The sequence below is a fragment of the Aquarana catesbeiana genome, linkage group LG13, assembly GCF_042186555.1.
Source record: "Aquarana catesbeiana isolate 2022-GZ linkage group LG13, ASM4218655v1, whole genome shotgun sequence".
In the NCBI taxonomy this organism is placed as follows: Eukaryota; Metazoa; Chordata; class Amphibia; order Anura; family Ranidae; genus Aquarana; species Aquarana catesbeiana.
In genome coordinates this window covers 5,826,338-5,841,158 of record NC_133336.1, presented here as the reverse complement: position 1 = coordinate 5,841,158, position 14,821 = coordinate 5,826,338, and the positions used below count along the sequence as shown (strand labels likewise).

The window sequence follows — 14,821 nt, the reverse complement described above, 5'->3', positions numbered from 1 at the left end:
AGACAATGAACTGACAAAGCCCTCAGAGTGAGGCAGTGTTTTATACCCAGCGGATAAACTGCCTCAGCTGAACCAGGAGTGACAGGTACTAATTGCAACAAGATCCAGAGTATGGCCCAGTATTTCATGCAGAACTGTGCAAAGCTGAAAAGCAGGCTGAAAGGAACTGAGGTGTGGCTCAGAGGCAAAGTAACAGGAGCACTAAAAGAGGCAGTCATAGGTTCAATACCTCTTAGAGCCACTTGGGGCGTGACCACGCCTGGCCATCTGCATAGCATGGTAGGGACCGTGACAGCCAGTCTGAACCAGCTCCATAAAGACATTGGTTGACCAGTTTAAACAAGCTCCATAAAGACATTGGTTGACCAGTTTGGACCAGCTCCCTAAAGACATGGGTTGACCAGTGTGGACCAGCTCAATAAAGACATGGGTGGCCCAGCTCCATAAAGATATGGGTTGACCAGTGTGGACCAGCTGCATAAAGACATGGGTTCACCAGTGTGGACCAGCTCTTTAAAGATATGGGTTGACCAGTGTAGACCAACTTCATAAAGATATGGGTTGACCAGTTTGGACCAGCTCCATTAAGACATGGTTTGACCAGTTTTATTTGAAGGAACTCAAGTGTCCTGCACAGAGCCGTGACCTCAAATGTACTATATGTACTATAAAAATGCACTATAAATTAGTCTGAGTTAACTACCACCCAGCACAATTAAATTTAGATGTTGTTTAGGACAGGGTGGCTACACGTACTTGTTGTGTCTCCAGCTTTGGTCTGTACCAGATTTTATCTATTGAACCAACCAGTGGTCTTTAAATCAGAGGGAGGAAATTTAAGGGATGGCGAGTTGTGTTCTCACATCAGACCAGCAGTGTTCGCAGGAAAGGTGAGGTGTATCATTCTCTGTTTTAGAAATATTCAAGGTTAGGTATTGTTTCTAATGTACAACACATCCTTGTAGACTGAAATCTGTGTGTTTTTCTTGATAAAGGGAAACTGAGATATTCTTCCCAAAATTTCAACTTGACCATAAATACAAACTGAAAAGCTCCCTGGACGAACTTGGGATTAAAGATATTTTCACTGGAAGGGCAAATCTGACTGGGATGACTGAGGAGAGGAACCTACTGCTTTCTGAGGTGGGTAACACTTTTTCTGGATATCTTCATGCTGCTACCATCTCCATCTTTCACCCAGACACACCTTGCAATCGGGCAGGTGATGCAGGCTCACCCGAGGTGCTGTGTTCATGTGGCAGTTGGTCCTCATGATAGCTCCTGATGGAGAAGGGCCAGAAAACCTAGTGGTCCCAGTTTTCTTTGCTGCAAACTGTTACCAGGTCGCAGCCCTCAGGATAGCCCCTGGAATGGAAAGGTTATGCGGAAACTGTTTACAGGGCTTGCAGACAAGAGAGTGGACAGGTCAGGTGAAGATCAAGGCAGACAGAAGGCAAGAGAGTAGTCAGGTCCAGGCAGGAGTCCAAGCAAGAAAGTAGTCAAATCAATTTGAGTCAGCAACAAAACAAACTGGCAGGTAGAGCTTCAGTTCTTAGGTAGCTGTAAATAAGACAGAGCACCTGCCACTTCAAAGCGGTTGTTAGATTACCCTCTAGTCAGAGGACATGCCCAGCATCATTTTTGGGAACTCTAGAAGTCGTGGAGGTAGGAAAGGAAGACCTGGCAGGGATACTGTGAGTACTGGAGGTCCTGAGAATCCTTAAAGCCAGGAAGACCTGTAGGCAGGTGTAGTCAACTTTCTCCACAGCAGGTGGCACTCTTTCACAGATGCACTGCAGTTGGAGAAGAGGTCAAGATGAACATGGTTCCTCTATAGTCTCCTGGACCACAGAGAAAGCTATCCTATTAGATGCTGGCAGCCCATTTGACTCTGGTGGCCATCTTGGGTCAGGCAGAGCCTTTTTAAGGCCCTGGCTCCCAGGTTTTAGGCAAATTTTGCAAGTTGGTAGAGTAGGGACAAGTATCCTACCGGGTAGTGGCATAACTAGCGGCAGGGAAAGGTTCCTGATGAGGAAGGAAAGCATAGGGCACCAAACTTCTCTGCACATCTTCCTACTTGGGCACAAGACCGCCAGGCCACATTCTGCCCCTCTCAACGGGTGCTGTCAGTGCGGATGGACCCTGCTCTCTACATGCTGTTGGAACTGTGAGTGTTCCCAACTGGGCTGCCTGAGGATTAGGTGTTCTCCTCCCTCCAGCCTGCAGGTGGCAGTATAGAGAGCGGCACTGACTGAAAAGTCTCATCAGCACTGCCGGGGACAGAACACGGAGTGTGTGGAGTCTGTAAAGAGAAATGAGGAACTTCTTTGCAGTTGCAGTGATCAATGAGTAGAGGAGGAAAGGGCAGCTCTGGTGTCATATCTGATGTAAGGGGGGCTCTAGTGTCACACTTGATGTAAGGGGGGCTCTGATGTCATATCTGATGTAAAGGGGTGCTCTGGTGTCATATCTGATGTAAGGGGGCTGTGGTGCTTTTGTTTATAGCGCAAAAAATAAAAACCACAGAGGTGATCAAATACCCCCAAAAGAAAGCTCTAAATGTGCTGTATCGCAAAAAATGGCCTGGTCAGGAAGGGGGTAAATTCTTCAGGAGGCTGAAGTGGTTAAAGTGTTCGGGTTTGACTTGATGAAAAGGTGGCGACCCTAGTTAAGCATGACTTCTGGAGGATGTCCAAGCTTACCTCTAGACTTGGCTTGCCATTCGGAATAAATGGCTCTGTGTTAGACGTGTGCAATTCGTTTCAGACAAAATTTTTTCATTATTCAGAGTTTCAGATGTATCCGAATCACAATAGTGACGAATTTCAACTAATCTAAAATAAATAAATAATAATAAATGATTAACTGAATTTGAAAATTAATTTGAATTTGAATTTAAAAATTAATTTGAAGTCGAAGTGGAAACATATTGCAAATACGATGATGGTCCCTACTTAGGATATAGAATAGAATACAACAAAACAGAATAGAATATAATAGAAAATAAAAGAATATAATAGAATAAAATAGAAAAGAAAATAAAGGAATTTAATTGAATAAAACAGAATAGAATAGAAAATAAAAGAATACATTATAATAGAACAGACAAGAATAGGAAAAATAGAATAGATTAGAAAAGAATAAGATAGAATAAATATAGCCAGCTTCTGAAATTCGAATCAATTCGAAAATAACGAATATACAAAGCAAATTCCAAAAACAAATCATTCTAACATAGCGAATATGATGAAACAAAATGATTAACTTAAAGCGGAGTTACACCCACTTTTAAAAGGTGGTCTTAAACTAAAGACACCACCCCTCATTTTTGGATACAGTGGAACCTTGGTTTACGAGTAACGCGGCTAACGAGAGTTTTGAAAGACGAGCAACTTTTTTTTAATTCTGACTCGGTTTGTGAGTGTTATCTCGCAAAACGAGCAGAATTCAAGCTAATGGGGTGTGCAGTACCGCATTTGGCCAGAGGTGCGGGGGCGCCAGGGACACTCAGAACGGTTCGGAGCCGTTTGGAGCCGTTCTGGAATACTCGGAAATCCTCGGAAATCCTCCGTTCCCAAGTATTTTCGAGCCTTTCCGAGTTCAGCCGAGTTGTCCTCGAGTATTTCAGAGGCTCTCTGGCGCCCCCCCCCAACCTCTGGCCACATGCGGTATTGCATGTAATAGACGTCAATGCGGAACTAATTATCTTCGTTTCCATTGATTACTATGGGGAAACTTGCTTTGATATGCGAGTGCTTTGGATTATAAGCATTCTCCTGGAATGGATTATGCTCATAATCCAAGGTTCCACTGTATCTATTTATTTTTTTTTTTTCTTTCTTACCTTTTTAAAAGTACATAGCGTACTTCCGTCCTCGCCCGGCTGCGACGCAGTACGTCACGTCCTTTTCTGCGGCGAGCCCTCCTCCTCCCCCCCCCCCCCCCGCTGCCTTCAGGGACCTTTGTGTGTCCCAGAAGACAAGCTGGCCATTCACAAAGCGTTGTGCGACTCACGAATGCGCAGTAGGAAACCTGGCTGTGAAGACTGAAGCCTCGGGGGGGGGCGGACAGATGTCAGCAGCTACAGTACTTGTAGCTGCTGACCTTAAAAATAAAATTTGCGGCTGGAACTCCGCTTAATTAATCCGAAACTAAACGAAACAAACTTTTGATCACCTCTCTACTCTATAAATATTAGGATATACAGTATTTGCACTACACACCAGCGGTTCTTGATAGGCACCTATCTGATTGGGCTTAAACCAATTTGCATGGCTCTGCCCACTGTCCTGAAATGAGGTACAACCCTTTTATTTTTGGGGATTTGTTATAAAATGAGATGTGAGTATACCTTCTAAGAAAGCCTTTACCGTGCGATTATATATTACTTATAACTCTATCCCTGTCCCCCTTTTTTCTATGTCTAGGTAACACAGAGAGCCGTGATCGATATAGATGAGATCGGGACGGAAGCCACCGCCGTCACCGGGGCTGAAATGGTTGCGTATTCCTTACCTCACACCATCCGCGTCAACCACCCTTTCATCTTCATGATCTTCGATGATAAGTTCAAATCTTTACTTTTTATCGGGAGAGTCACCGACCCAACAAAACATTAATGACGCTCTAGCTCGGCTCACAACTCGTGTTGTATATTAGGGTGATCACTGGTCAGCATAATTGATATCAACGTTCATTACTCTCCTGGAGACCCCAGGACTGAGGTTCCCATGCAGTAGCTTGAGTCTCTGCTCCTCCCAAAAAAGCCCATATTGAAGTATGTATCCGAGAAGTGTGACACCATCATTTGGTCCAACAAGAGAAATGCCCCAAGTGCAGCGCACCAGCAAACCTGACAACCACTTAGGTAAAAGCAGCCTCAGCCCATCTCAGTCCACGCCACACTCCCCCAATGCGTTTCACCCAGCCCACAGGGCTTAATCATGGAGGTGGGGATACCAAGTGGTTGGGTGGTGGTATCCCCGCCTCTATGACTAAGTCCAGTTTGGCTGGGTGAAACACGTCACGGGGCCATGACCAAGATGGAGCTGGGCTGAGGCTGCTTTTACCCAAGTGATTGGGTTTGCTGGTGTGCTGTACTTGGGGCATTTCTCTTGCTGGATCTAGTCCCAGCCAGCACCCTACAGTGTGAGTCCCCGGATGGGGTCAAGATGTAGGAGCCTGGAGCAGCACCTCCAGTTGTTTTTTATTTGGTTCACCATGATTTGGTGCTTCACCCTAGCTGCTGATGAACTCCAACATTCAATTGCTTTAATATTTCATATTTTTTAATTTAGTTCCGTATATACTGTCCCCCATCTTCAAGCCCTGATGAAGGGGGCGATTTATGGTCCTTGAAATGTGTTGGTTCTGTAACAAAGTATTTTTATCTGATCATTTATTAAAATAAAGTCTTATCTGTATGATTAATTCTCAGTGTGGTGCTTCAATCTCAGATCCATTTCATTACAAAACAAGAAAATTGAGGAACTCCTTTGGCATGGAGATGCTGGTAGCCCAGAATCCAGATACCCTAAATATAAATACCACTACAACTCATATTAGAAGCCCTCAGCCCTACTCGTCCATTTTCCAAACCACTTTTGAGCTTGAATTTGAATAGAACTGGCAATACATCTACTGGCTGGTAGCATAGAAACCCAATAAGGTAAAAAATAGCAGGGGGCACATCCTGATGTCTAGGACAAATACTACGCAATGCCATTATGGACTTTGTAGGCACCCACAGGAACACAATCTACTTAAAACATGCAAAAATGTCTCCCTTGTTTGAGGTGGAGTATGAGACAATCATCTTTGAAGATTACTGCCATATATGTCACCTTTAAGCCTCGTACACACGATCGGATTTTTGGCAGACAAAGCGTCAGACTTCTGTCTATCTATCTCATCACTGGAGTCTAACAATAGTGTAAGAATGCAGGAACACACCTTCTGGTGATGATGAAACACACCTTCTGGTGATCCTGGAACACACCTTCTGGTGATCCTGGAACACACTTTCTGATGATCCTGGAACACACCTTCTGGTGATCCAGAAACACACTTTCTGATGATCCTGGAACACACCTTCTGGCGATGATGAAACACACCTTCTGGTGATCCTGGAACACACGTTCTAATGATCCTGGAACACACCTTCTGGCGATGATGAAACACACCTTCTGGTGATCCTGGAACACACCTTCTGGTGATCCTTGAACACACCTTCTGGTGATCCTGGAACACACCTTCTGGTGATCCTGGAACACACCTTCTGGTGATCCTGGTCACACCTTCTGGTGGTGATGAAACATACCTTCTGGTGATCCTGAAACACTTCTTCTTGTGATCCTGGAACACACCTTCTGGTGATCCTGGAACACATCTTCTGGTGATGATGGCAGACACCTTCTGATCCTGGAATACACCTTCTAGTGATGATGGAATATGGGTTGTAGCTGGGGGTTGCCAACATTTCTTAAATATATGTAAATAGAAAAACCCTCATATGTGGGACCTTAATGGTGATGATAGAACACACACTGCAAGCTTCTTGCTGCCTCTCACATACAGCAACCCAGATGGCAAATAAACACTTCCTATGGCTACAAATTAGATTCAAACCCATCTTAGAAGTTTCAATGAGATTGCTGGAGTTAGTAAAGGAAGTTTAACCACCATGGGTGAAGCTTCATGGGTTGCAATGGTTACACTGCCCATGCGGCCTCTCTGTCACATTAGGTTCTACACGGGGCGTTGTTCAGTGCGGCCCAGAAGCTCTGCCAGGATGCCAGTTGGTTCTTGCTGCAATGCCTCGCCTTCTTCAGAGCCACCATTGGCACGTGGTAGGTGGCTGAAGTCCCCCCTTCACCGAGCCCAGCAGTTCCAGGACCTGAATCTACTCCCAATCTATGCTGCAGCAGACCAGGCGGGGAGGGAGGCTGCACAGGGTCGGCTGTCTTGAGGTGAAAGATAAGGGCAGTTCACCAGTAGGGATGAGCTTCGAGTTCAAGTCAAACTCATGTTCAACTCGAACATTGGCTGTTCGCCAGTTCACCGAACAGCGAACAATTTGGGGTGTTTGCGGCAAATTCAAAAGCCGCGGAACACCCTTTAAAAGTCTAGGGGAGAAATCAAAAGTGCTAATTTTAAAGGCTTATATGCACAGTATTGTCATAAAAAGTGTTTAGGGACCTGGGTCCTGCCCCAGGGGACATGGATCAATGCAAAAAAAGTTTTAAAGACAGACGTTTTTTCGGGAGCAGTGATTTTAATAATGCTTAAAGTCAAACAATAAAAGTGTAATATTCCTTTAAATTTCGTACCTGGGGGTGTCTATAGTATGCCTGTAATGGGGCGCATTTTTCCTGTGTTTAGAACAGTCTGACAGCAAAATGACATTTCAAAGGAAAAAAAGTCATAAAACTACTCACGGCTATTGAATTGCCGGTCCCACAATACACATAAAAAGTTCATTGATAAAAACTCATGGGATTTCCCCACAGGGGAACCCCGAACCAAAATTAAAAAAAGAACTGGCGTGGGGGTCCCCTAAATTCTATACCAGACCCTTCAGGTCAGGTATGGGTATGGGTATGGGTATTAAGGGGAACCCCGTGCCAAAATTTAAAAAAAAAATTACATGGGGTCCCCCTCAAAATTCATACCAGACCCTTCAGGTCTGGTATGGATTTTAAGGGGAACCCTGCGCCAAAATTAAAAAAAAAATTGGCGTGGGGTCCCCCCAAAAATCCATACCAGACCCTTATCCGAGCACGCAACCTGGCAGGCCGCAGGAAAAGAGGGGGGGACGAGAGAGCGCCCCCCCCTCCTGAACCGTACCAGGCCACATGCCCTCAACATTGGGAGGGTGCTTTGAGGCAGCGGCCCCAAAGCACCTTGTCCCCATGTTGATGAGGACAAGGGCCTCATCCCCACAACCCTTGGCCGGTGGTTGTGGGGGTCTGCGGGCGGGGGGCTTATCGGAATCTGGAATCCCGCTTTAACAAGGGGATCCCCAGATCCCGCCCCCCCCCCCCCTGTGTGAAATAGTAAGGGGGTACATACCATTTCACAAAAAAACTGTCAAAAATGTTAAAAATAACAAGAGACAGTTTTTGACAATTCCTTTAGTTAAAGTCTTCTTTTTTCCATCTTCTATCTTCTTTCTTCTATCTTCCTTCGGTTTCTTCCTCCATCTCCTTCTTCCTCCGATCCTCTGCTTCTTTCTCCGGTGTTCTCGTCCGGCATCTCCCTCCGCGGCGTCTCCTTCTCTTCATCTTCTTCTCTTCATCTTCTTTTCGGGCCGCTCCGCATTCCATGATTGGATGGGAGGCTCCAGCTGTGTGACGCTTCTCATCTTCTGACGGTTCTTAAATAACGGAGGGCGGGGCCACCCGGTGACCCTGACCCCCTCTGACGTCATGGGGAATGCCACAGGGAAGTCCCCGTCAAGTCCCCGTGCGTCAGAGGGGGGCGGGGTCACCAGGTGGCCCCACCCTCTGTTATTTAAGAACCATCAGAAGACGAGAAGTGCCACACAGCGGAAGCCTCCTATCCATTCATGGATGCGGAGCGGCCCGAAAAGAAGATGAAGAGAAGAAGATGAAGAGAAGGAGACGCCGCAGAGGAAGATGCCGGACGAGAACACCAGAGAAAGAAGCAGAGGATCGGAGGAAGAAGAAGATGGAGGAAGAAACCGAAGGAAGATAGAAGAAAGAAGAAAGAAGATGGAAAAAAGAAGGCTTTAAATAAAGAAATTGTCAAAAACTGTTTCTTGTCTTTTTTAACATTTTTGACAGTTTTTTTGTGAAATGGTAGGGATACTTACCATTTCACACAGGGGGGGCTGGGATCTGGGGGTCCCCTTGTTGAAGGGGGCTTCCAGATTCCGATAAGCCCCCCCGCCCGCAGACCGCCACAACCACTGGCCAAGGGTTGTGGGGATGAGGCCCTTGTCCTCATCAACATGGGGACAAGGTGCTTTGGGGCCGCTACCCCCAAAGCACCCTCCCAATGTTGAGGGCATGTGTCTCCTGGTACGGTTCAGGAGGGGGGCCGCTCTCTCATCCCCCCCTCTTTTCCTGCAGCCTACCAGGTTGCGTGCTCGCATAAGGGTCTGGTATGGATTTTTGGGGGGCCCCACGCCAATTTTTTTTTAAATTTTGGTTCGGGGGTTCCCCTGTGGGGAAATCCCATGCAGTTTTTATCAATGAACTTTTATGTGTATTGTCGGACCGGCAATTCATTAATAGCTGCGAGTAGTTTTAAATGACTTTTTTCCTTTGAAATGTCATTTTGCGGTCAGACTGTTCTAAACACGAGAAACATGCGCCCCTTTACAGGCATACTATAGACACCCCCCAGGTATGAAATTTAAAGGAATATTACACTTTTTTTTTTACTTTAAGCATTATTAAAATCACTGCTCCCGAAAAAATGGCCGTTTTTAAAACTTATTTTTGCATTGATACATGTCCCCTGGGGCAGGACCCAGGTCCCCAAACACTTTTTAGGACAATACCATGCAAATTAGCCTTTAAAATGAGCACTTTTGATTTTGAACGTTCGAGTCCCATAGACTTCAACTTCAAATTTATTCTGCAGCAGGACAACCCCCCCCAAACATACAGCCAATGTCATTAAGAACTATCTTCAGTGTAAAGAAGAACAAGGAGTCCTGGAAGTGATGGTTTGGCCCCCACAGAGCCCTGATCTCACCATCATGGAGTCTGTCTGGGATGAAGGATTGGAGGCAGCCGACATTCACAGAAGATCTGCGCTTAGTTCTCCAGGATGTACATAGAACAACCTACCTGCTGAGATCGTTCACCAACTGTGTGCAAGTCTACCTAGAAGAAGGCAAAGGGTTGTCACCCTTTGGTTGGATTTGGATTTTTCTTCTCCTTTACTTTCCATTTTGTTAACTGATAAAAATAAATCGTTAATACTTACTTATTAAAACTACATACTAGATTTTTGGAAGCATTCTTCATTTACAGCATCACACCTGCCTAAAACTTTTGCACAATAGTATACACCCACCAGGCCACTTTATTAGGTGTGGGGGATGGGATATCACCGGTTCAGGCTGGTGGTGGGGGTGTAATGGTGTGGGGGATGGGATATCGCCGTTTCAGGCTGGTGGTGGGGGTGTAATGGTGTGGGGGATGGGATATCACCGGTTCAGGCTGGTGGTGGAGATGTAATGGTGTGGGGGATGGGGTATCAACGGTTCAGGCTGGTGGTGGGGGTGTAATGGTGTGGGGGATGGGCTATCACCGGTTCAGGCTGGTGGTGGGGGTGTAATGGTGTGGGGGGATGGGATATCACCAGTTCAGACTGGTGGTGGGGGTGTAATGGTGTGGGGGATGGGGTATCACCGGTTCAGGCTGGTGATGGGGATGTAATGGTGGGGGGGATGGGATATGACCGGTTCAGGCTGGTGGTGGGGGTGTAATGGTGTGGGGGATGGGATATCACCGGTTCAGGCTGGTGGTGGGGGTGTAATGGTGTGGGGGATGGGGTATCACCGGTTCAGGCTGGTGGTGGGGGTGTAATGGTGTGGGGGATGGGGTATCACTGGTTCAGGCTGGTGGTGGAGGTGTAATGGTGTGGGGGATGGGATATCACAGGTTCAGGCTGGTGGTGGGGGTGTAATGGTGTGGGGGATGGGATATCACAGGTTCAGGCTGGTGGTGGGGGTGTAATGGTGTGGGGGATGGGTTATCACCGGTTCAGGCTGGTGGTGGGGGTGTAATGGTGTGGGGGATGGGATATCACAGGTTCAGGCTGGTGGAGGGGGTGTAATGGTGTGGGGGATGGGATATCACCGGTTCAGGCTGGTGGTGGGGGTGTAATGGTGTGGGGGATGGGATATCACAGGTTCAGGCTGGTGGAGGGGGTGTAATGGTGTGGGGGATGGGGTATCACCGGTTCAGGCTGGTGGTGGGGGTGTAATGGTGTGGGGGATGGGGTATCACCGGTTCAGGCTGGTGGTGGGGGTGTAATGGTGTGGGGGATGGGGTATCACCGGTTCAGGCTGGTGGTGGGGGTGTAATGGTGTGGGGGGATGGGATATCACCGGTTCAGACTGGTGGTGGGGGTGTAATGATGTGGGGGATGGGGTATCACCGGTTCAGGCTGGTGATGGGGATGTAATGGTGGGGGGGATGGGATATGACCGGTTCAGGCTGGTGGTGGGGGGTGTAATGGTGTGGGGGATGGGATATCACTGGTTCAGGCTGGTGGTGGGGGTGTAATGGTGTGGGGGATGGGATATCACCGGTTCAGGCTGGTGGTGGGGGTGTAATGGTGTGGGGGATGGGATATCACCGGTTCAGGCTGGAGGTGGAGGTGTAATGGTGTGGGGGATGGGATATCACCAGTTCAGGCTGGTGGTGGTGGTGTAATGGTGTGGGGGATGGGGTATCACCGGTTTAGGCTGGTGATGGGGATGTAATGGTGGGGGGGATGGGATATGACCGGTTCAGGCTGGTGGTGGGGGTTGTAATGGTGTGGGGGTTGGGATATCACCGGTTCAGGCTGGTGGTGGGGGTGTAATGGTGTGGGGGATGGGATATCACCGGTTCAGGCTGGTGATGGGGGTGTTGTGGTGTGGGGGATGGGATATCACCGGTTCAGGCTGGTGGTGGGGGTGTAATGGTGTGGGGGATGGGATATCCCCGGTTCAGGCTGGTGGTGGGGGTGTAATGGTGTGGGGGATGGGATATCCCCGGTTCAGGCTGGTGGTGGAGTGTAATGGTGTGGGGGATGGGATATCACCGGTTCAGGCTGGTGGTGGGGGTGTAATGGTGTGGGGGATGGGATATCACCGGTTCAGGCTGGTGGTGGGGGTGTAATGGTGTGGGGGATGGGGTATCACCGGTTCAGGCTGGTGGTGGGGGTGTAATGGTGGGGGGGATGGGATATCACCGATTCAGGCTGGTGGTGGGGGTGTAATGGTGTGGGGGATGGGGTATCACCGGTTCAGGCTGGTGGTGGGGGTGTAATGGTGGGGGGGATGGGATATCACCGGTTCAGGCTGGTAGTGGGGATGTAATGGTGTGGGGGATGGGATATCACCGGTTCAGGCTGGTGGTGGGGGTGTAATGGTGTGGGGGATGGGGTATCACCGGTTCAGGCTGGTGGTGGGGGTGTAATGGTGTGGGGGATGGGATATCACCGATTCAGGCTGGTGGTGGGGGTGTAATGGTGTGGGGGATGGGGTATCACCAGTTCAGGTTGGTGGTGGTGGTGTCATGGTGTGGGGGATGGGGTATCACTGGTTCAGGTTGGTGGTGGTGGTGTCATGGTGTGGGGGATGGGGTATCACCGGTTCAGGTTGGTGGTGGTGGTGTCATGGTGTGGGGGATGGGGTTTAATCACCACGACCTACCTGAGTATTGTTGCTGACCATCTCTATCCCTTTATGACTACATTGTCCCCCATCTTCTCCCAGATAGCAGGCATAACTTGCCACAAATTTGTGGCGGTGTTGAATTGTAAGTCTGTTTAACTTGCTGCACATTTTCACTGGCAGGTTGTAGAACTCTTGAAGCACAAGTTCTAGTTGACACTTTTCCAATTTGTAGCCAATTTGCGCAGTAAGTCTCTAGCGAGAGCAAAGTTGCAGAGGTGAGTCTACAGCAAGAGCTCTGCAAGTCTACAGCATGACAATTCAGCCACAGCGGCCTCCTGTGGTGGGATGACTATATGCACAACATAACTGAACCAGAACTTGCAGCAGACTTGCAGAATATTTGCAAAGAACAATAAACTGGAGTCGTCTAATGCGGACTTCAATTGTGAAACTTGTGAAGCCGGGAAAGTCTAGCAATAGCTTGGCAAGTCATTTTTAAACCTGCAGCACAGTTGCTCACTATCTGGGCTGATGGCTCCTTCCAGCAGAATAATGCACCACGTCACAAAGCTCCAATCATCTCACCACTGGACAATGAGGTCCCTGTACTCCAATGGCCTCCACACTCATCACATCTCATCCAATAGAGCACCTTTGGGATGTGGTGGAACGGCAGATTGGTATCTGCCAACTGTGTGATGCTATCAGGTCACTATGGAGCAAAATCTCTGAGGAACGTTTCCAACACCTTGTTGTATCTATGCCACCAAGAATGAAGGCAAAAGGAGGTCCAACCCGCTATTAGCAAGGGGAGACCTAATGTAGTGGCCGTTAAGTGTATATCGGAAGGTAATACATTTCCTATACAGTGCCTTGAAAAAGTATTCATACCCCTTGAAATTTCCCACATTTCGTCATGTTACAACCAAAAACATAAATGTATTTTATTGGGATTTTATGTGACAGACCAACACAAAGTGGCACATAATTGTGAAGTGGAAGGAAAATGATAAATGATACAAATAAATATGTGAAAAGTGTGGGGGGGGGAGGGGCATTTGTATTCAGCCCCCTTTACTCTGATACCCCTAACTAAAATCTAGTGGAACCAATTGCCTTCAGAAGTCACCAAATTCGTAAATAGAGTCCACCTGTGTGTCATTTAATCTCAGTATAAATACAGCTGTTCTGTGAAGTCCTCAGAGGTTTGTTAGAAAACCTTAGTGAACAAACAGCATCATGAAGGCCAAGGAACACACCAGACCGGTCAGGGATAAAGTTGTGGAGAAGTATAAAGCAGGGTTAGGTTATAATAAAATCTCCCAAGCTTTGAACATCTCACGGAGCTCTGTTCAATCCATAATCGGAAAATGGAAAGAGTATGGCACAACTGCAAACCTACCAAGACATGGCCGTCCACCTAAACTGACCGGCCGGGCAAGGAGAGCATTCATCAGAGAAGAGCCAAGAGGTCCATGGTAACTCTGGAGGAGCTGCAGAGATCCACAGCTCAGGTGGGAGAATCTGTCCACAGGACAACTATTAGTCGTGTTCTCCACAAATCTGCCCTTTATGGAAGAGTGACAAGAAGAAAGACATTGGTGAAAGAAAGTCATAAGAAGTCCTGTTTGTAGTTTGTGAGAAGCCATGTGGAGGACACAGCAAACATGTGGAAGAAGGTGCTCTGGTCACATGACACCAAAATTCAACTTTTTGGCCTAAAAGCAAAACACTATGTGTGGGGGAAAACTAACACTGCACATCACCCTGAACACACCATCCCCACCGTGAAACATGGTGGTGGCAGCATCATGTGGTGGGGATGCTTTTCTTCAGCAGGGACAGGGAAGCTGGTCAGAGTTGATGGGAAGATGGATGGAGACAAATACAGGACAATCTTAGAAGAAAACCTGTTATCAAAAGACTTGAGACTGGGGCGGAGGTTCACCTTCCAGCAGGACAACGACCCGAAACATCCAGCCAGAGCTACAATGGAATGGTTTAGATCAAAGCATATTCATGTGTTAGAATGGCCCAGTCACAGTCCAGACCTAAATCACATTGAGAATCTGTGGCAAGACTTGAAAATTGCTGTTCACAGACGCTCTCCATCCAATCTGACAGAGCTTGAGATATTTTGTAAAGAAGAATGGGCAGAAATGTCCTCTCTAGATGTGCAAAGCTGGTAGAGACACCCCCAAAAAGACTTGTAGAGAAAGGGGGTTCTACAAAGTATTGACTCCGGGGGGCGCCATACAAATGTACCCCCCCCCCACACACACTTTTCACATATTTATTTGTATCATTTATCATTTTCCTTCCACTTCACAATTATGTGCCACTTTGTGTTGGTCTATCACATAAAATCCCAATAAAATACATTTATGTTTTTTGATTGTAACAAAATGTGGAGAATTTCAAGGGGTGTGAATACTTTTTCAAGACACTGTACAATGT

General features: G+C 47.4%; 1 protein-coding gene across 1 annotated transcript in view; it reads left to right on the top strand.

Annotated features, from left to right (window-relative positions):
* SERPINA10 (serpin family A member 10) overlaps positions 1-5,430 on the top strand; it is a 38,058-nt gene extending 32,628 nt beyond the window's left edge. Inside the window, exons 4-5 of the mRNA XM_073609765.1 lie at positions 996-1,143; positions 4,428-5,430. Coding sequence (XP_073465866.1) covers positions 996-1,143; positions 4,428-4,619 — 340 coding nt within the window. The 3' untranslated portion in view covers positions 4,620-5,430. The remainder of the gene's footprint in view (positions 1-995; positions 1,144-4,427) is intronic.
* Positions 5,431-14,821: the final 9,391 nt, after the last annotated feature.